This window comes from Sphaeramia orbicularis, unplaced genomic scaffold (assembly GCF_902148855.1).
Source record: "Sphaeramia orbicularis unplaced genomic scaffold, fSphaOr1.1, whole genome shotgun sequence".
Taxonomy (NCBI): Eukaryota; Metazoa; Chordata; class Actinopteri; order Kurtiformes; family Apogonidae; genus Sphaeramia; species Sphaeramia orbicularis.
The window spans coordinates 52024-75390 of record NW_021941617.1 but is presented as its reverse complement, the minus strand read 5'-3'; the positions used below and the strand labels follow the sequence as shown (position 1 = coordinate 75390).

General features: G+C 39.5%; 1 protein-coding gene across 1 annotated transcript in view; it reads right to left on the bottom strand.

The window, feature by feature from the left end:
• Positions 1–22863, bottom strand: part of det1 (DET1 partner of COP1 E3 ubiquitin ligase) — a 52006-nt gene extending 29143 nt beyond the window's left edge. The window contains exons 1-7 of the mRNA XM_030130298.1: positions 22557–22863; positions 21070–21390; positions 19170–19436; positions 15622–15836; positions 13639–13642; positions 10866–11089; positions 4807–4936 (exon numbers count right to left, since the gene is read on the bottom strand). Of these exons, the coding sequence (XP_029986158.1) occupies positions 4807–4936; positions 10866–11089; positions 13639–13642; positions 15622–15836; positions 19170–19436; positions 21070–21318 (1089 nt within the window). The 5' untranslated portion in view covers positions 21319–21390; positions 22557–22863. The remainder of the gene's footprint in view (positions 1–4806; positions 4937–10865; positions 11090–13638; positions 13643–15621; positions 15837–19169; positions 19437–21069; positions 21391–22556) is intronic.
• Between the last annotated feature and the right edge of the window lie 504 nt (positions 22864–23367).

Below are 23367 nucleotides of genomic sequence, written 5' to 3'. Positions count from 1 at the left end.
ATCTGATATTTTCCAATGTGACTTCAGTCTGAACATCCAGGTCACATTTATCCAACCTTTACGTCACTGAAATGCTACAAACGTCACAATTCTGCGCTGAGACCAGATGCCTCCATATTTCCTTCTGTAAACACAGTGTGTGTCTGCGTGGTCTGGTATTCCATCAGGACCTCTTTAGTGCATGTGGGTCACTTCAGGGTCACATTCAGTTAAAACTCAAAACTGATAGAAGCTGCATTTAATGTGGAATATGAACGAGCTCAAAAAAAAAAAATCGGATTTCACCCAAAAATCTGAATTGTGCATTCAGACCTGCTGTGTGAACGTAGTGTTAGTTAAGGACATCTATCCATCCATACCTCAGTATTCAATCTGTTAACTTGTCAGCGCTTCTTAGCTAGTAGTTTGATAAAATGTGAACAATATGGTCTCACTGGTGATCGAGCCTTTATGTGTAGGTAACATATGGATTCATGCTATTTCTTTTCTTTTTTATTGTGTATGTTTTTTTGTCTTATCCTATGGAACTAGTTTTTGTGTCTCTAATAAAGCGTGCCCTTACATATACAATGCCTCAGTTTAAAACAGGGGTGTTAAACATGTGGCCCAGGGGCCAAATGCCTCCCTCCAAAGGTTCCGATCGATGAATTTCCAAAGTGTATAAATTCCACAGTCCAGGCTGTGGCACTCATTTTAGTGTGGGTTCCACATCCAGACCAATCTGATCTACAGTCCAATAATAACAGCAGAAGAACCCACACAAAAGAATGACTGCAGATTTACTACTGGGTTTGATGGGAAATAATAATATGACATTATGTCTGTAAATAATGACAACTTCAAATGTTTGTCTTTGTTTTAGTGCAAAAAAATCACATTAAATTCTGAAACTCTTTCCATTTCCAAACTCTCCTGCACCAATAAACTGTGACTAACCTGAACAAATGTGCCCAACCTGAAATGTCTGTATTAAATTCAGTCCAGTTTGAACTCTTTTCTTCCTGTTCCTCAGTGTTTAGTGTCTTTGTAGATCTGATCCAGAATGCACATGGACTAATGAGAAGTGGAGGAAGAAGACTGAGAAAATTACACTGATTTTACTGAAGAAATTTCATTTTTTTCAAGTTATTCAAATTTTGTTTGGACAGTTTATAAAAGTAAGTATTTTCATAATTTAATGGGGGTTTTTTGCACTAAAACACAGACATAAATTGTCAGTTGTCATTATTTATCGGTTCTTCTGTTCTTATTTTACTGGTTCGGTCCACTGCAGATCAAATCAGACTGAATGTGGAACCTGAAAGAACAGGAGTTTAGAACCCTGGGTTAAAAGGTCCAGTCAGAGAGCTGTCATGTATCGTAACGTCACCCCAGTATCTCATAGCGGTGGGGTAAAATGGGTCAGTCAAGTGTCACCTGTCATCTGGTGTGATATATGTCACCAAAAGGGACGTCGCCTCGACACATTTCACCTTATTTTTACGCGAACACGACTAAGCACAACGTAAAACTACGACAGGTCTGGTCACGTTGAAGCTGCACAGACACATTCAGCAGCTCTGAGTAGAGGGTGAAGACAGGAAGTGAGGATGACATCACTTACACAACCTGTGGGTGTGTGTTTTTACCACCTATGGGTTCGAAGTTTTTGCAGGGGTGTAATTATTACCTCCGCTAGGAGGTATTGTGATCACTTTGCTTTGTGTGCGTGCGTGTTTGTTTGTTTGTTAGCAAGATAACTCAAAAAGTTATGGACGGATTTTCATGAAATTTTCAGTAAATGTTGATACTGGCACAAGGATGAAATGATGAAATTTTGGTGGTGATCGGGGGGGTGTCTGTCTTGACGGAGATCTGCGCTCTCCAAGTGCTTTTCTTGTTACTATATATTTTTACCTGTCTCTTTATTAAGTAAAAATAAAATACACAGGTTTCCCACTGTTTCCCTAAATTATTTTCCAGGACATTTTCAGACGCTACAGAGACCAGTCACCCCAGTATACACTCATCCACCCCCCTTTCCTCCTCATTCTGTGGAAGTGTTCTTTTACCTCCGCCAAGAAACAGCAGAGCTTCTGTTCTCATCGGGGTTTGTCTGTTTGGGGGGGCGCACTGATCTGCCTTGGTGGAGGTCTGCGCACTCCGAGTGCTTTTCTAGTCTACAGTTGTGACTTGCATTTACTCAGATTGTTTCTATGTTTACTACTCACACATTTGATGTACAGTCTATGGATTCAATTTATCGATGAAAAATAATTATGACAAATGTATCCAATAATGATGTAAACACGCCAACACATTAGAGTTGAGCACTGCATTAAAATGTGGAGTGTGAAGGACACTGTGGTTCCAGCAGTGATGGGGGTGGGGACTAGGGGCAGTGACCCCCAAACAGAGGATGGAACCAACAGATACCAGAACAACTGAGGATGGAACCAACAGATACCAGAACAACTGAGAGGATGGAACCAACAGATACCAGAACAACTGAGGATGGAACCAACAGATACCAGAACAACTGAGGATGGAACCAACAGATACCAGAACAGCTGAGAGGATGGAACCAACAGATACCAGGAACCACATCAGACATCTGAGTCCGACAGAGAACAGTCCAAGGAACAGCTCATTCCACAGGATATTTACTTGATCTTATTCTATTTTTATTACTGTGTTCAAATGGTAAATGTTTGACTGTTCTGTGTTTGGATGCACAAAAGTTTTGGGTCTAAGTAATGTTAGATTGACTGGACATGGAAACAGCTGTTTAAATGTTCTCAGTTCTGCCTTTTTGTTTTATTGCACATGGATTACTGGTAGTTTAGCTTCAAAGGTTGAGAACATGCACTTAAATTACAGGAAAAAAAGCTGATTTTCTAAAAGTATTCAATTACAATATTTGAAACTTGAGGTTTCTTTTTTGAGTTTTTACAAATAGATTTTTTTGTTTTGTTTGTACAAGCAAAAAAAGTTGTTGAAACTTGTGCAAAAAAAGCAAAAAATAAATGCCCAGCGCAAAAATATGCATACTGTGCGCAACCAAATCAAACAGTGTTTTTTTTTTGCTTATCAATCATTTATGTACCAGTACTTATATTTTGTTGGTTGATTTTTGTTTTGATTTCACTGTCTACATGTTCGAAATAAAGATTTCATTCATTCATTCAAACAAACACAGTACTTGTCCCACATGTGGCTCGTAAGTACCCGGTAACCCTAATATAAATATATATATATATATATATATATATATATATATATATATATATATATATATATATATATATATACACATATATATATACATACATACATATATATACATATATACATATATATATATATATATATACACATATATACATATACATATACATATACATATACATATATATATATATATATATATATATATATATATATATCCATCCATCCATTATCTTCCGCTTTATCCGGGGCCGGGTCGCGGGGGTAACAGTCTAATCAGGGATGCCCAGACTTCCCTCTCCCCAGACAATTCCTCCAGCTCTTCCGGGGGGACCCTGAGGCGTTCCCAGGCCAGCCGAGAGACATAGTCCCTCCAGCCTGTCCTGGGTCTTCCCCGAGGCCTCCTCCCGGTGGGACATGCCCGGAACACCTCCCCTTGAACTGTCACCTTACCGTGGTGGGGGAGTTTGAGTGCTCGAATGATCCTAGGAACTATGTTGTCGAGGGCTTTATGCCCCTGGTAGGGTCTCCCAAGGCAAACAGGTCCTGGGTGACGGGCCAGACTAAGAGCAGTTCAGAAGCCACTATGGAAAAGAAAACAACAAGGACCGTGACGTCGCCCGGTACGGCGCAGCCAAGGCCCCACCCTGGAGCCAGGCCTGGGGTTGGGGCTCGAAAGCGAGCGTCTGGTGGCCGGGCCTTTGCCCATGGGGCCTGGCAGGCCACAGCCCAAAAGAGCATAATCTAGCTCTTGGGATATGAGTTTATTTTTTATATATATATATATATATATATATATATATATATATATATATATATATATATATATATATATATATATATATATATATATATATATATCACCATTAATACAAACTACAAACAGATATATTACTTTGGTCTGTACCACCCAGCCCAACAGGAATAATGCAACATTTATTTTATTAAACCTGACATGTATTTCAACAGTTTTCGATACGTCTGTCATAAGCTATAAAATGATGATGATAATTCTTCTAATTGGAGAGATGGAAATAACCAATAGCTGATAACATACCTGGAGACTTCCTGTGAATAAATGAACATTAATTACATGTATTTGCTGTTGTGTGTATGAGCGTGCTGCAGGAGAACCGGTGTCCTTGGAGACCTGAGAATGGAATCCTGCTCATACAGCACCAGCAACAAAAGACATACAGCACCAGCAACAAAAGACATACAGCAACCAGCAACAAAAGACATACAGCAACCAGCAACAAAAGACATACAGCACCAGCAACAAAAGACATACAGCAACCAGCAACAAAAGACATACAGCACCAGCAACAAAAGACATACAGCACCAGCAACAAAAGACATATAGCAACCAGCAACAAAAGACATACAGCACCAGCAACAAAAGACATACAGCAACCAGCAACAAAAGACATACAGCAACCAGCAACAAAAGACATACAGCAACCAGCAACAAAAGACCCACGAGAGCGAGGGGAAGGGGACAAAGACAGCCTAGGACTGAATGCAGGTGTGTGTGTGTGTGTGTTCATTTGTGTGTGTGTTCATGTGTGTGTGTGTGTGTGTTCATGTGTGTGTTGGTACCTGTGAGGGGTCGGTGACTCGCAGTGTGACCACGTCTTCGCTGGTGTATTTAATAAAGAGGTGATGCTCGTCCAACAGCTGCATCTTCCACATTCTCAGCCTCCTCAGCTGATCGAAAAACTGGAAAAATCTGACAACATCGTGCAACGGAGAGATCGAAATTAAGAGTTGGATCAAGGTTCTAATAGTTTGGATTTTCATTATAGTTTAGTTTTAGTTAGTTTTGACTTTTTTTCTCTAATTCAGTTAGTTTTAATTTGTTTTTAGTGCAGGTTTGCTGTTTTTTATTGGTTTTGTTTTTTTCTAAATGCCTAGTTTTAGTCTATTTATTTATTTATTTATTTATTTATTAGGGATGGTGCATATTAATGAACATATACAACAATTGTAGCTGTGAATGTGCCAGATTGTAGCAGCAGTGCTCATTTCCATCTGTAGTCCCAAAGGCAGGTGACAAGACAGACAGTTGACAAAAAGGTACAAACATCCTACAAACATCTTTTCTCTTCTTTGCTGTCGTATTCACATAAATCACAGGACTCTGCTGCTTTAATTTCCATGTTTGCAGGTACAGTGGGAACCAGATGACGACTCTAAACCAAGTGACAGACCGTGAAGTACTGTACGGTGTCATCAGCTAAAATTGATGGAGTGAAAAAAATCTATTTTATATCAATCTGACGAATGAAGGGAATTTTATCCAGAATTTTTATCCGTTTTAGTTAGTTTTATAAGTACACAATAGTTTCAGTTATTTTTCGTTTTTTCTTTTATTGTAGTTTTTATTTATTTCAGTTAACAAAAATGTTTTTTCAATTCTAGTTTTCATCATTTCGTTAGTTTTCGTTAACGATAATAACCTTGAGCTGGATAAATTAATTCAGTCTGGTTTAATGGAGTTTACAGGGTGTTGTTTAACTGATGAGTTCATACTTTACACAGAGGAGTTAAAAGTGGAATAGTCCAGTTAAATAACAAAGGATTCACATACATTTTCACAGACAGAACACGAATATAAACAGTAACACACGTAAAACCTGTCAAACTCTGGTTCATTTGTTTCCAGTCGGACTCATTTCAATGTAACACAAAACAATGGATTAGCCGATAGCAGAAGACTCATTCATATAAACCCAAGCTATGATCAGAAAACAGCAAAAAAAATAAAATAAAATTCATAATCACCTCTTTATAATGTGCTCTTCTTTGTGTCAATCAGTGATTTTTAACGGTGCAGAAATAATCCTCGTACAGTTGGATCTAATTGGTGTTAGCTTAGCGCTGCAAAGTTAGTCTCATTGGTCTGTTGTTAACAGTTGATAGGGTTATTATTCAATTATTCATACACTGGTCTCAGACTGTTGGATTGGTTTACATATTTGTCCATTTAAGTACATGCTCTGTTTTCTGATAATAATAATTCTGATAATTGTTTGGGTTTTTTTTTAGCTTTTAGCTGACGTTCTTCTGGCTACGTGGATGTATAGTATATGTATGTTCCTACAAGCATCATGTAGTATTACCATGGCAACACAGACAGAACTGCAGCTGTACTGGCTCAACCGGCCTTAAGAGGCTACATTAATGTAAGGAGTTTCTACTGAATTACTTTACTTTCTACTAAAACTGAGACTCATTTCCAGTTTTATATATATATATATATATATATATATATATATATATATATATATACACACATATATATATATACAAACACACACACACTTTTTTTTTTTTTTTTAAATGGGCTCAGCTGGCTGACAGGCAGCTGTCTGTACTAATAAGGCAGCAGCCGACACCAACTGTACTCCCTGTCATCATTGCCCATTTTTCGGACACCTTTGCTTGTGTATCCTCTTTTATTTGGACATTTTACCAGGGAGTATCTCACACTACTTTTTTTTTTTTTTCTACTTGTCTTGTCCAGCGTCCTAACAGCAGAATGGTAGTCTGGTTCCTCCCGGTGTTGAACAAATTTGCTTTTCCAAGGGTAACTTCATAAAGTATATGAAGCGCCCTTTGATATTCTACTGTGTTTATTATGAGTTTTGTTGAACCACATTTCGATGCCGGACCTGACATGGGGGGTGGGGGGGGGTTTATATTTGATAAAATCCTTGAAAACAGCTATAAGTATCAAATGAAGGTTTTGTGTTAAACCCTACAACGCCAAATGTATCATATTTGACACATAAGTTTTGAAACCCTCTACATGATCAGTGTGAAATTTTTTTGTCTTGAAAAACCTGATGTACACAATTAGATACATGCAATACACAGATAATCCACCGGGGGGAGGAGTTCATTCACCAGAGGCCTTTAGTGACACTACAAGACTGACATTAATGAGGAAGGAGGAAGAACTGGGAGCATTTAGAAAAGGAATTAACTATTTATTAGACATGTTTGTGTTATAGTATGTTTTTGTTTGTTCAAAAATAATAATATTTGAGCATTGAGACCTGATGGATCAAATATGATACAAAATTGAAACTCATACAGGGAAACTGATATTTGACAAAAATGCTTTGGTTGTTCAGAAGGACCAATAAAGGCTCCAGTTTCAAAGAACTGGAATTTTCTGTCAGTGATTTAATGGTTCTGGCTTTACAGGTTAAAATCACTAAGATTTCAATCCAAAATCCAAAGATACTCATTATACTGTTGCATAACAAAGAAAACCATCAACTCCTCAAATTTTACATTTTTATAACCCCACCCCCCCAAATGGTAGACAAGGAGTACTGTTTTTGGTTTGGTTTGTTTGTTTAACACTTTAGTAGAACAACTATTGGTTGAATTCAGACCTAATAGGGTTTATAGATTACCACTCACCCAGAATAGAAGTGATTACATTTTGGGAAAAGTAGGTCAAAGGTCAAATTTTTTATAACTTTTTAAAATCTTTTTTTTTTCCGCATTTACTTATAATGGGTGAAATTTTGCCGCGTTTCCACTACGTGGAACCGGCTTGACTCGGCTCAGCTCGCCTCCACTCTGGTACCAGGTCCAATTCCAGATGGTTTCCATTCCAGGATACTACCCACTTTCCAGTACCTGGTCGTCATAGCGATGTGGTGCGTTCCTTCTGTGTCGTCTGCTCAGAGTTGCTGATAAACTCGTTCGTTTCGTGTTGTCTGGTCAAACTCCTGCTGAATTTTTGCGTCTGAACCTCCTGGACAAACCATGGTGTAGTTTTACAGACTGTCATCATATGGATTCACCTACTGACAGATTTACTGGAAAAGGGCGGGGCACACACACACCACTCTGACCAATCAGTGGTCTGCAGTGTTTACAGGGTCACCTTTTAGTATCTGGTCCCCAGTCCTGGAACCTCAGCAGAGGTGAGACCAAAAACTAGTACCAGGTACCAGATTCCAAAAAACTAGTACCAAGTACCAGATTCCAAAAAACTAGTACCAGGTACCAGATTCCAGGTCCTTTTACGTAACGGAAACGCAAAAAGGACGAGTCGAGTCAAGCCAATACCACGTAGTGGAAACGTGGCATTTGTCTATGCTAACTAGTGATGTCTCAATCTGGATTTTTTTTGCTTCCGATCTGTTCCAATTTTTTTAGGATTAGTTTTGCCGATATCAATCTGATACCGACTTTTCACAGTAAAATTTGATTTAAATTTGGGGTCATCATTTATCGGTTATTATTCTATTATTTTACTGTAGATCCCAGTTGGTCTGAATGTGGAACCTGAACTAGAACAACTATGACACCTTTGACTCTGAAGAACTTTAGGATAATTTTTGTACTTTCCAAATTCAGACTGTGGACACATTAGAACCTTTGGTGGGTTGGTTTTGGCCCTTGGGTCGTATGTTTACCACTGCTGTAGCTGGTCTATGAACAGGTCCATCCAGGGGTTCTATGGGGGTGTGTTTTATGCCGTACGTTAGTGATGCGAGGATCAGCAGGTTACTCACGGGGCGGGTTGGGGCGGGTCAAAACACTGTCAGTTGATTTGTGGGGCAGGTTGGGTCGGGTCAAATAATACCACAAAAAAAAAAAAAAAAAAACGACTCACGCATCACTACCAGACCATTAAGTGAAAGTGAAACCTATAGACATTTTACTAATTCCTCTAAGTCTCCCACTGTTGTGCAGCTACTTTTCCTTTCCCCTACCTTTGGAAACTTTAATTTGAGGGGGCAGGATGTATGTTTACTACCCCCCTCACAGAACTGCGTCCAGATTGGCCCGATCTTGTGACTAAATCCGATCTGATCGCCTAAACATGCCAGATCGGCAGCCGATACTGATCTGTAGGTAGATCACATCGGGAGATCCCTAATGCTGACATCAGCACATGTATAGACATGATGACATCAGCTGGATCGATGCCAAAATAAGCTACAATACAGATGAGGGGCGGGGCTTGTTGTGTCTGGAACCACTTGTTTTATTCTATTTTATATTTTACTGCATGCTTTGTACCTACTCCATGAGGATTCTGTTGGGTTTCTGTAAATTGACTTAGAGTCTGGTTTGGACCAACTTGATACGTAAAGTGTCATGAGGTAACTTTTGTTATGATTTGGCGCTATATAAATAAAATTTGATTGATTGATTGATTGAGCGATGTTCTATGTATGCTCCAAACCACTGAAGCATAATCCTAGTTACACTATACTGCCAAAAGTATTGGCTCACCCATCCAAATAATCAGAATCAGGTGTTCCAATCACTTCAACGGCCACAGGTGTATAAAATCCAGCACCTAGGCATGCAGACTGCTTTTACAAACATTTGTGACAGAATGGGTCTCTCTCAGGAGCTCAGTGAATTCCAGCGTGGAACTGTGATAGGATGCCACCTGTGCAACAAATCCAGTGGTGACATTTCCTGGCTCCTAAATATTCCACAGTCAGCTGTCAGCTGGATTATAAGAAAGTGGAAGTGTTTGGGAACGACAGCGACTCAGCCATGAAGTGGTAGGCCACGTAAACTGACGGAGCGGGGTCAGCGGATGCTGAGGCGCAGAGTGTGAAGAGATGGCCAACTTTCTGCAGAGTCAATGGTACAGACCTCCAAACTTCATGTGTCCTTCAGATTAGCTCCAGAACAGTGCGCACAGAGCTTCATGGAATGGGTTTCCGTGGCCAAGCGGCCGCATCCAAGCCATACATCAGCAAGTGTAATGCAAAGCGGTGAATGCAGTGGTGTAAAGCACGCCGCCACTGGACTGTAGAGCAGGGGAGGAGCCTTCTCTGGAGTGACCAATCGCGCTTCTCCATCTGGCAATCTGATGGACGGGTCTGGGTTTGGCGGTCTCCAGGAGAACGATACTTGTGGGAGCGCATTGTGCCAAGTGTAAAGTTTGGTGGAGGGGGGATTATGGCGTGGGGTTGTTTTTCAGGAGCTGGGCTGGGCCCCTTAGTTCCAGTGAAAGGAACTGGGAATGCTTCAGCAGAACAAGACATTTGGGACAATTCCATGCTCCCAACTTTGTGGGAACAGTTTGGAGCCGGCCCCTTCCTCTTCCAACATGACTGTGCACCAGTGCACAAAGCAAGGTCCATAAAGACATGGAGGACAGAGTCTGGTGTGGATGAACTGGACTGGCCTGCACACAGTCCTGACCTCAACCCCATAGAACACCTTTGGATGAATTAGAGCGCAGACTGAGAGCCAGGCCTTCTGTCCAACATCAGTGTGGGACCTCACAAATGCGCTTCTGGAAGAATGGTCCAAAATTCCCATGAACACACTCCTAAACCTTGTGGACAGCCTTCCCAGAAGAGTTGAGTTATAGCTGTAAAGGGTGGACCCACTTCATATTGAACCCCATAGACTAGGAATGGAATGTCACTTAAATTCATATGCGAGTCAAGGTAGGTGAGCAAATGCTTTTGGCAATATAGTGTATGTGAATTCCTTTTTATTTGAAATCTGACCACTGTTCATCGATTGGATTCACTGATCAAAGTGATTGACTTGTCACCCAAGTACCACGAATAATTCAACAAAGAACACGTGCCATTTTCTTCACTTTCAGACCAACATCGCTTCACTTTATGCAGAGGAACACATGTCGTGCGTACCTCCTCTTGGCGGTGGGGCTGCCGTCCTGCTCCGCCCTCCTCCACAGGTAGACCAGCAGCCGATGCTTTAGGGAGTTGATGGTTTTGTCGGTGTAGAGACGAGGGAAACCCGGCTGACTCTCGGCCTGGGCCTCGGTGTAAACGGCTGAAAGAGTCAGCAGGTCGTCCTCGTAACAGAAGCGTCCAATGGTCCGTACGTCCAGGAACGTCCCCTCTGGAGTCACCTGAGACCAAACAGAGAGATGAGAGGGAAGTTTAAGCAACAGACACTATTTACTTCCCCTAATTAGCATAAATACAATATATGGACAAAAGTATGTGGACACGTTGAATTCAGATGTTTGTTCTCTAACAGGGGTCTGGGATACAAAACAATAAGGACTATTGTCAGAATATCATACGAGTCTAAATATGATTTGAGAGATGTTTGTAAATTTGTTGTGCAAAAATCTAAACAAAAGAGAGTAAAAGCAGGTGGGGTGTTTCAAGAATACTCACAACTTTTGTCAACCAGGGGGCCAAAATTTTTACCTTAGTGAAATTGCTCAAAACTCGGCTGATCCCTAAGAGAGGAACCTAAGGAAGAACAAACTGAAAACCATTTTCAAATACTGTGCTTTATTATGAGATAACAGCAATTAGAAAACCATGACAACACTGTGGTTATGTACAGGTCACACACAACAAAAATAAGGTGAATGATGATAAAAATGTAATTCTCATCAAGAAAATGGGCTCCAGTTGACAGGTTTGCCCAAGTGTAAGTGAGCTGAGGTACTTTAAATCAATCTGAAAGGATTTTAGTGTCCGATTTTGAACCTGGTGCATTCTTAATGTCCAATAGGATTTTCAGGATACGGTTCCGTTTGTCCTCATTTCCCCAAATCACCAGGTAATGCCACCAAACAGCTCCTTTACAATGAGTAGACATGGAACACTGTAAAACTACGGGCATGAATCACTGGTCTTCCATCAAGGCTGAGAGTGTTCAAAAATTCAGAGTGTACAGTAGAGGTTATGTACGGGACATGGAGGTTACACATAGGACACTTGTTTGTTTTGCCTCCATGATCATCATTTTGAACTTGTTACTTCCTGAAATGGGTAAAACATGATTAAACCATGCTTTGTAAATGTCATTTGCTATTGCATGGTGGAAAGGGGTTGTATCATTTGTATGAAACAGAAAAACATGACAAAGTGTCAACAATAACTAAAGAACAAACTTCCAAATACCTGAAATGTAGCTAAACCATAGCAACTTAAGTGTTTCTGAGGCCTCTACACTGATGTGGACTGAAGACTAACTAAAGTCTGATAAAAGGTTATGTACGGACATGACCTGCATCCTCCCAAGATTGAAAAGTAAATTGCAGAGCTGTGCATTTGAGGTTGAATGAGGCCACCATTAGAGCATGAGCACATGTTCTAGTCAGAGAAAAAAAGAAGTGAAAAAAAGTTTTTTATGCATGATGCGAAATTCCCAGCAAAAAAAATCCACTTTTCAGGTACCATGGATATGAAGCTGAAAACATGACTTCTATTCCACACATCCTGGTAAAACTGGGTCTACACAAATGAGATGGGTCAGGAGATGCCCATCAAGGCCATCAGTTCAAATCAGCAGATCCGAATGTCCAGATGAGCTTAAATATATGAAGGTGTCCCGTACATAACTCACACTGGCAAAAGGTTATGTACAGGACACTCTTTAAAGATGGATAAGGATCACTGAACTGTTTTTTGTGCTATGATTTCTTCTTGTGAAGGTTAAAGCAGTTACTAAACACATTCTTCCAGTGAAATAGAGTTGCTCTAGTATTCCAAAGATATGCCCATTTGAAGCATGGTTATGTACGGGACATGGCCAGTTTAGGCATGTTTCTTGTACTGTCAGATTCTGGAGATGTGCAGAAAGGTATTTCCAGCATGGGCTTCCTAAATTCCTTCTTTACAGTGATATTTGGGTCAGTCTTCATCAGTAGGAAGAGTATTTGGCATAAAGTATGAAGTCCATGTCAAACCCTGCTTGGATGGAAAAGGCATGTTCCACACTGAAGTGCTTCTGTAGGGGACATTCCTGACGTGCAGTGTTTCTACACTTACTAATGGCCTAGTTCTAAAATGACAAGTTTCCCATTTGGTTGTTTACCTTCCTCTGTGGTAAAGGACTGGAACTGATGTAGTTTTTGGCCTTGCCTCTGTTTTTATTTCAAGATATCACTTTGAAATTAAGTGAAAAATTTGGTTCTGTACAGGACAGGTGAGAAGGTCCTGAACAGAGGCACACCAATCACAAACAAGTTGGTTCCTTGATGGCTGAACTAGTTATTCTCGATAACAGATGAGTATTGAATGAAACTGACATAAAAACTCATAAAAGCCTCTGTTTCTTATCATCTGAGGGACAAAAGATTTAGAGGGTCAAGAAACCTGAGCAGCGGTTACGAAACAGGTTTTTGAAAAACTGCTGTCATGATGTTAAGATCCATCAAATGTAGACCTAAATTGTTCTATCACTGAGGCAGTATCATAAAGTATTCAAAATCATTCAATATGTAAGCAATTCTTTGGCTTTTTAAACAGGGCAAAGGGTTGAAAATTGTGATTACCCCTTGGTTGACACAAAACTGGCAAAAACGGGTTATGTACGGGACACAAATGGAGTTGAAGAGGGAAATGTAGGGATTACTGACCGAATTTTCAGGCGTGCACATTGTAGACAATGTCCAACACACCAGGTAAACAGTTCAGAACATTTCTATTACTGTACATGTCTGAGATTCACCATGGTTACAAGGAGTTTTTACAAAATTGCAAGTATTCTTGAAACGCCCCAGATGTATATCTGTTGTTGGAGTTCAACTATGGAATGAGGCCAGCATGGATTTACAAATGTGGAGCTCATTTTTGGTTTTTAAAAAAAGTGGTATGTAGGGCAATTTTTGAAGGATACAATTGTTAAGACCGCTTGTATGTGACAAGATCCCGGATACAAGCGGTCGAAATGAGCTTCCTCCGTAAGGTGGCTGGGCGCACTCTTAGAGAAAGGGTGAGGAGCTCAGTCACCAGGGAGGAGCTTGGAGTAGAGCCGCTGCTCCTCCACATCCAGAGGGGGCAGCTGAGGTGGCTCGGACATCTGTTTCGGATGCCTCCTGGACACCTCCCTGGGAGGTGTTCCGGGCATGTCCCACGGGAGGAGACCTCGGGGAAGACCCAGGACACGCTGGAGAGACTATGTCTCTCGGCTGGCCTGGGAACACCTTGAGGTCCCCCCGGAAGAGCTGGAGGAGGAGTCTGGGGAGAGGGAAGTCTGGGCATCCCTGATTAGACCGTTACCCCCGCGACCCGGCCCAGGATAAAGCAGAGGATAATGAATGAATGAATGAACAATTGTTAAGATCTAATTATTAGTAACTAAACAATTTATTTTCTACTCTACATTAAATTACCATTAATGTGGTTGGTTAGGTTTTCTGTTTTTTTGGTTTAGTTTCACTTCTTCATGTTTTTATTTGTTTGGTTGGTTGTTTGCATTTTTGTTTTTTTTCTTTTCCCCTACTGAATGCTGGGTAGCTTCATTTGTTATGTCGGACAGGCATTAATGGCAGCATTCTTCTTCTGCCTTTTCAGTCACTAACCTGTTGGTAATGTTTGTAGTGTTGACACTGGTTGTATTATGTGATGACTGAAGAAAGAATTTCATCAAGCATCATCATCATCAATATAGTTTTATATTATGGGATAAATATCTTACCATCATTTTTTATCCATGACACTGATTTTAAATGTTCTTCCTCTAAATTTAAACAATATTTTTCCTGCTCTGACTGTAAATAATAATTTTCCTCTGCTTTCCATCTACTGTCTTCACATGTCACTGGGGAAGAAAAATCTACCATTAAACTTTGAGGAAATATTGACGTTTATAAACTATATGAACATAAATATTGGGACACATCATGTCTACAGCTGTCAGATGTCCTGTTTATTTATTTATTTATTTCAAACATGCAAAGAAACAAAATGAAACAAAACAAAGCAAAAATAAACAAAAACAAAATAACATTTAAATGAACAGAATCTATCTTCAAGTATGTGCAAGTCTGAATTTGAATGGTGGAAAAGGAATAGGAGGAAGCTTAAACCTATTTAATCTAACCCCTCAAGTGCTTTTACACATTTATCACTAATTTAATACAAGAATCAAACAATACATTTTTCCTAATTTTAGCATTCAGCTAAAACTAATACATAATGCAGTTATTGAATTATACACAACAAAATTATCACAGTAGTACAGTCATACAAACAGACTCAACAATTTTTCGTTCATGAGGATTTAAGATAACAACATCAATATTTCCTTAAAGTTTAGTGGTAGATTTTTCTTCCCCAGTGACATGCGAAGAAAGTAGATGGAAAGCAGAGGAAATTATTATTTACAGTCAGAGCAGGAAAAATATTTTAGAAATTTAGAGGAAGAACATTTAAAATCATATTTATTGGATAAAAATTTAAAAAAAATTTTTTTTTTTAAATCAACATTGAAAGAAATTAAGTCAAAACCATCTCTGAGGCATATTTGGAAACAAGATAATAATTGAACCCAAACTGACCAATGGCAATGATATTTATTCCATAATATAAAACTATACTCTGGCATTAGTCCTTATTGTTTTGTTTAGAACAGAACACCTGGACTCAACATGTCCACATACTTTTGTCCACATAGTGTATCGTTCGTTTAGCTCACCTGAAAGGGACATGTATGGTCTGCTGTTGGACCGACAGCACAGCCAGGATGTTCCTGTAGAGGTAGAGGCCCTGGTTGTGGGACAGAATAATCTTATCACACTTAAAGGACCTGGTGTCGCACAGTCTGCCGGTGTGGAGGTCGATGATGTGGAGGGAGTAGTCCTCCAGAGGAGAACGAGGGTTAGGGGTCACCGATTCATTGTTGCGATACACCTGTTGGAAAATTAAACATGGATGAAAGGAGCCGTCTCAACCAGATGACGTACAGTCGTGGAAAAAAATGATTAGACCATCCAAAGTCATCAAAACCAACGGTTATGTAATCCAGTACTAACTCCTGTGTAGGGCTGAGTATCACAAGAATATGCTGATACATTACAAATCACAACACTACGATCACAATACCATATATCATGATACTGTTAACAAAACAATATTTTTTGTTTTGTTTCTTTTTTAAAAGATTATTTCCTGAAAAAACGTATAGTGCAGCATTTGGATAAATAAAGTTTTAACATGTGGCTTTTACCAGTACAAAAAAAACACAGAAATAAATAAATAATGTTTTACAGACGTTACAGTTAAAGATCCTGCTTAAATGTTCGTATTCTATTGCAAAAAGAATCATCCAACACCATAACATTATTTTTGCGCATTCCCAATAAAAACCAGAAAATCCTATCTTGTCAAATGACAATAAAGGCAATTCTGATTCTGAAAAGGACTCAGAGAGCGCAGACCTCCGCCAAGACAGATCTGTCCCTGATCACCACCAAAATTTAATCATTTCTTCCTTCTTGTGCCAGTATCAACATTTACTGAAAATTTCATGAAAATCTGTCCATAACTTTTGAGTTATCTTGCTAACAAACAAACAAACACGCAAACACACAAAGCAAAGTGATCACAATACCTCCTGGCAGAGGTAACAAACAAACATCTGCCTCTTTCAGACGGTAAAAAGTGCTTTTAGGATGCTTGAAGTATTCGTTATTTGACAAAACAGCGTTATCAATTTAAAAAAAACTACATTTATGACCTGCACTATCACAATAGTACTACTGTAGTAAACTAACAACAGAACAAGATGCCCATGTGAATATAAAAATAAAAAAGTAAAATACCCATGAGAATATAGAAATAAAAGAGTGAAATACCCATGAGAATATAGAAATAAAACAGTAAAATACCCATGTGAATATAGAAATAAAAGAGTAAAATACCCATGTAAATATAGAAATAAAAGAGTGAAATACCCATGTAAATATAGAAATAAAAGAGTAAAATACCCATGTAAATATAGAAATAAAAGAGTGAAATACCCATGTAAATATAGAAATAAAAGAGTAAAATACCCATGTAAATATAGAAATGAAAGAGTAAAATACCCATGTGAATATAAAATTAAAGAGTAAAATACCCATGAGAATCTAGAAATGTTTCCATGCCAGGCAGTAATCCCATGCAGGAGTGTGTGTGGGTTTTCCCTCCTCTCGTCTGTCTGCTCTCCAGGTGTCATCAGACTGATTGGCATGCACCTGTGGGAGGTGGTGGTGGCCAGTCCCATTCCAGGGCCCTCCTATATAAGGACCACACCTGCAGCGATTGTCCTCTCTTTTTCTCTGTCTGCCTGTGGGAGCTGCTGGTCATGGTCTTCTGCCTGTGTTACACTGAGTTATGGTTAATCATTTGTGGAGTGAGGTTGCGGGCTTAGGTAAGTCGGGGTACCCTAGACATTTTCCTACACGTAGATCACTTTTGTATAGATGCATTAGGTTATAGGATTAGTGCCACCTTTGTATTATCTTTTGGTTAAGTTATTTTATTTGATAGGAGTCAGGTTTTTGTTTAAGTTCTGTTTTAAGGATAGAATCAGTTTAGGCACAGTTTTATTGTATTTTTCTGATTTTGGTTGGCACAACCCCTTTGTCCCTTCCTCCTCCACATTATTGATCCTTTGTTAGGTTTTTTTTTTTTTGTTCAATAAATCTTTGTCACTTGTTTCCACCTACACTGGCTCATCTTCATTTTGATTGTCGGGTTAACGTCTCTTTTACACACTAACAAAGGAGTCGTAACAAGAAATAAAAGAGTAAAATACCCATGAGAATACAGAAATAAAAAAGTAAAATACCCATGTGACTATAGAAATAAGAGGTAGAAAAACAAAAAAAGAGCCTCCGCCATATCTGCATTTGAGTAAATACCTAAAAATATCTATACAGTACTTTTTAATATCGATACAGTATCGTGAAGTGAAATATTGCGATATATTGCAATACCGATATTTTCTTCTAGCCCTGCTCCTGTGTGTGTCATGTGACTAAAACAGACAGAAAAGAAAACATGGAATGAATAAAAGTACTGTTTTTGTCAGAACAATGACACAGATACTGATGGAAGAACTGAAGGGTCAAAACACAGTATTCAAAATCTCTCTGACAGGACATTTTGGAGACACTTTGACAGATTAGTGTTGTTAAATGACCCACATTTTTACTTTTGAATTCATTTTGCTTTAGTTGGACCATAAGGGATTATCCAAAACAAGGAGCTACTTTATATTGAAATATATGTTGGAATGACAATCAATTAAAATTCGCTCTCTGATGGGACATTACTGTGTTTGGACCCTGAAGTGACTTTAGTTTTTATCAAGAAACATGTTAAATGGATAGATACCAGCTCTAAAATTAAACTACTATGAGCTATTTTTGTTGGTATCATTATATACTAGTCAACATTTGCTAGGGATCAGTTTTATATTTGCACAGTAATTGATGTTGTATAATATTTTGGGTGACTTCATATATTATGTGTGTACTTTGGCTAGTCATGTAAAGAAAAATGGACCAAAAGGTAAAAAAACATAAATTTTTATTGCACTTTCAGGCAAAAGGGTGATACAACCCTAGAAATTAGAGTTCACAACAATTACTTTTCCAATTTCGTTTTCACTGAAACCACTCAGAATGTTCTGAAACACATACGGTGTGATGTCAATAATGTGTGTGGCCAACATCCGCATCCGCAGGCTGTACTCCACTGGGAAAATAAACTGTCAAGTTTCCAGAATTACACCCTCGAATATAGCAAAGTTATAGTCCTGATCCCTAGCAAATGTTGACTAGTGTATTTGTCCAAACTAATGGACCTTCACTTGTACCAGGCATTAAAAATGAACAAAAAAACATTTATTTATTTTTGTATGTATGTATATATGTATGTTTAAGTCACCACTTGAATTATTTTGTTCAGACTATGTCTTAGTATTCTTTTCATTGTATTGTTTGTCGGGTTTCATTCTTATTTGTTCCTAAAAAATATGCAAATGTAAAAGTAATGGTGTTTCCAAACCTGGTTCATGTTGACATTAGTGTGTCATGGTATTAGTACGTACCTTTAATTCTCTTGTATACACATCAATAAAAATATGAAACAAACAAAAAAAATGAACAAGAAACTGAAGAAAACAAGGGGTGGTCTGATCATTTTTTCCGCAACCGTACACGTGGATTAAAATGTGGTGGTGGATCAGAAGCGCACCTCAAAGAAGTACGGCGGCGGCTCCTCTGGAACGTACACCGCCGAGCCCACGATGACGTAGCGGCAGTCGTCGGTGAAGAGGCTACACTCGCGGTTGAGGTGTTCGCCGTTAGAGGCCACATTGGTGACGTGGAGCAGCGAGAAGAAGCGCTCGAACAGGCGTCCTCGGATGTTGAGGGAGCGCTGGTCGTTGGCCGTCAGCAGAGTCTCCCCCTCCTGGCCTCGGAGCAGATCCTGAGCCGCCTGGCAGCCTTGGTATTCATAAATCTGCACCAGGAACATGGACATGAGAAAAAAGGGGAGGGTTGGAACTGTGTCATAGTGTTACGTTGGGCTGTACAATTCTGGTAAAAATGTGAATCACAATTCTTTTGCTTAGAATTGAGATCACGATTCTCTGGCATGATTTTTTCCATAAAATGCTTATTGCACCGCTGTCAAGGGAAATGGGTTCTTTTACCTCTGATTGGTGTCTTTCATATCACTGTGCAGTAGTCCGCTCACTTATGCAGTGTTTGCTGCAAAACTGATCTGTTGTGCACGCGCGTGCGTTTCAGTCAGCTTGGGGGAGCTCAGCCACACGCATGCAGTTCGGCTGAGGGGGGTTGCACGCGCATGCGTTTCTGCCGGTTACCCGCGCGCGTGCGTCGGTTTCCATCCTACTTATACTATGGGGGTACGTGGCACAGCAGTCCGTGCCCGCCCCCCTGCAGAAGTGAAAGTGAACCTTTCTGTTCATTTCCCTTTTCCCTCCCATCCTGGCCTGTTACATATTATACATATGTATAATACACGACAATGATGGGGTTTTTTGTATGAAATGTTTGGTGTGGTGCATGGATAAACCTGACCAGCGGAAACGCTGCACTTATGGTCCTGGTTGCTAAGTGATGTCAGCTGATCCCTGAAAGTTTGCAGCGCAAAAAAACTTCCCAGACGGCACAATGGAATATTTTAATATAACATTTTTAGAGAGGGCAAGACTTTTGATTCTTGGTTAAAGGCCGAGTTATCGTCATTGTCAAAGAAAAGAAAAAGGAGAAGAGGAACAACAGCAGAAGTCAGAGAAGTGAAAATGAAAACACACTTGGATCTGGACAACAGAAAACAAGACCGACATGAGATGAACAGCGCCAAATGTGAACCTTAATTGGACAGGAGTTCAGGTGGGTGACTCACCACTACCAATGGGGTTTTCATCCATTTCACTCTCTTTACCGCAGTCGTTCCTCCGTTTTAATTCACTCTTTCTTCACTCAACTGCAGCCGATAGCAGCAGGGTCATGTGTTGTAAAGACACTTTACCATTGGTTGAGGAAGAGGCGGCAGCGGTTCTGTGATTGTGGGCATTTGTTTGTAATGCAGCCCATGAAATAAAATACTTAAAAATCGTCCGTGTTTAGAAACGAGATCGCATACATGTGTGAATCGAGATCACAATCTTTTAATGATTAATTGTGCAGTCCTAGTGTTACGATTAATCGCAATTTAAAACGTTACGGTTATTTAATCATCAAGGCTACCAAAAACCGTCTCATAAAGTACAGTAGATTAAGAGTAGAAGCAAAGACACACCAATATGCACTTCCTGCATTCTGTAGATGGGAGTTCACATTTACAACCAGATTAATCAGGAGGATGGATTCATTTGAGTTAACACTGCCCTAATAAATATTTATACACATTTAGAATTAGCATGAAAATTAAATATTATTGACATTATGTTGCACATGGTGTGAAGGGGGGGAGGGGGTCACTGGGAACTGTTGTCGAGTTGGATTCACACAATATGTGTCACTGGATGATTCTAATGTTTGAATCCTGACTCAGGCGCTGTTATATTTTCATGTTAAGGACATACATAATTGGAATCGAGGTAACGATTATTAAAGTTTCCTACCTCCAGAGACGTCTGGTCTGAGGAGAAGGCGATGAAGCAGCGTCCATCTGGTGAGAACTTCCTCAGGAAACACGGGGGTTTCTCCACATTTACCACGGTGAAGTTGGGGAACAGGTTCTGGTGGAAGCAGCGCACTCGGTACCAGTGAGCCCCTGGCCGTCCCGAGCAGATCCTCCTCCTTTCTAAGCGATGAACAACGTTTTGATTCTGGATCCGTCTGGGCTTGAGGGTCGGGATGTCGTCATCCATCACTCCTCAGTGGACAGACAGAAAGGCAAAGAGTCCAGTCAGATGACTACATCACACACGCCGTCCTGTTACCTGTGGGTTATTGAAGGAAAAGAAAAACATGAGCTTCTGCTGATGAGTTCTGACTAGGGATGTAACCATTACCGGTATAACCATAAACGGTATAACCATAAACGGCGGTAAAATTCCCGACGGTCAGTATTACCATTTAAATTCCAATTATCATGATAACTGTGTTTGATTACCGCACTTTGAAAACTCATGGTACTGCTCATTTCCTGGAGAAGCAGCAGCACTGCAGGATCTATCTATCTATCTATCTATCTATCTATCTATCTATCTATCTATCTATCTATCTATCTATCTATCTATATTTTGCTGATTTTCAAAGCTCAATTGCACTACCACACATTGTCCTGTACAACACAGCATTGTAATTATTTTGCGTTCGTCTCCCATCTTTTCTGTCTGACATACTGTAGTTCTACTACTTAAGTGATTTGAGTGAAACAGTGATTACAAAGATTACAGTGACAGGAACAGATTCTATGACTGAGATTTACCCCCTGATAAATAGGCAGGTTTATTTCTTTAGCACATTTCACGTACAAGACCATTCAAAGTAGAGCTGAAACGATTAATCAATTAGGTGCTTGAAGCGAATGCAAAAATTCACGATTTGATTACTCAACATGAATTGACTGAAGGGTAATATTCTACGTCAGTTTTCCTGAATTGAAGCTTCTTTGTGTGTCACAGTAAGCGTCCGTGTGAAACACAACAGTGGAACCAATGTTTAGCAGCAGAGAAATGAAGGAAACAAAACTTTGATTCAGGAGAATTGTGGTTGAATTATTTTTTTTGGGATCACTGTGAGTCGATTAATCGTTTCAGCTCTAATTCAAAGTGCTTTACATAAAACATTAAAAGTATTACAGCAGGAAAGCCATAAAAAGAAAAGGCATGAGAAGAAAAAAACAAAACAAAAACAACAGAAAAATAGATAAAACTGTATCTACAACCACAACAACTGATGAAGCTGTTGACAAACATTTATGTCTGCTACAGATGTGGAAAAAGTACAGAATTCCATCCTTGGATAATGGGACTGTTTGTGAACTTTAGGAGGAAAAACAAACACAACAACAATTCTGTTCACATTCACTGACTCACGCCAGTGTGTTCAGTACATCATCCCGCCAACAGGACAATAAACACCACGATAAACTGGGACTTACTTGTTGTTTTTAAAAGCCGTCCAGTCTCTCATATGATGCTTTTTTTCAGTCAGAATTCACCGGGTCGTGAAGTTCTTCCACACCAGCCCGAAAACTTCCACTTAGCTTTAGCTACCGGATGCTAACAGTGTCCTCCTTAGTCCAATATTCAGCTTCATTTACTAAAGACCAGCCACTTTTATCCATCGATATGGTGGAATTATCCTCATTAACGTGTTAGAATCTGTAACGACACCCAAAAATGCACCACTTAATGTCATAAAGTCACTGGTTTGATGTTTGTTGTGGGTACGCATTGGTGGAAGCACAGAAGAAGAAACAGAAGAAGAAGAAACAGACGTAGAAGAAGACATGACGGTCCTCTCAACAGCCAGTCAGTTTGAACAGCGCCACCACATTATCCAAAGGACAAAAGTGGTATTACAGTTTGTGAAAATGAAAGTATGAGGATGGATTGTTTTTAATTTAGGCCCTTTTAATGAGGTAGGTTATGACCCCGCCCCCCGAAGGAGAGGCAAGGGTTATTGTTTTTGGTTCGATTTGTTTGTTTGCTTCTTTGTTCGTTTGTTTGCTTGTTTACACTTTAGCAGCAAAACTATTGGTTGAATTCAGACCTAATTGGGTTCGTAGATTACCAGTGACCCAGAACAGATGTGATTATATTTTGGGAAAAGTAGGTCAAAGTTCACATTTTGTATGAATTTTTAAAATCTTTTTTTCCCTATTTACTTATAATGGGTAAAATTTCAAACGTCTATAAAAACATCAATTTTGCTGAGATTTATCTTAAACTTTGAACATATATATATAT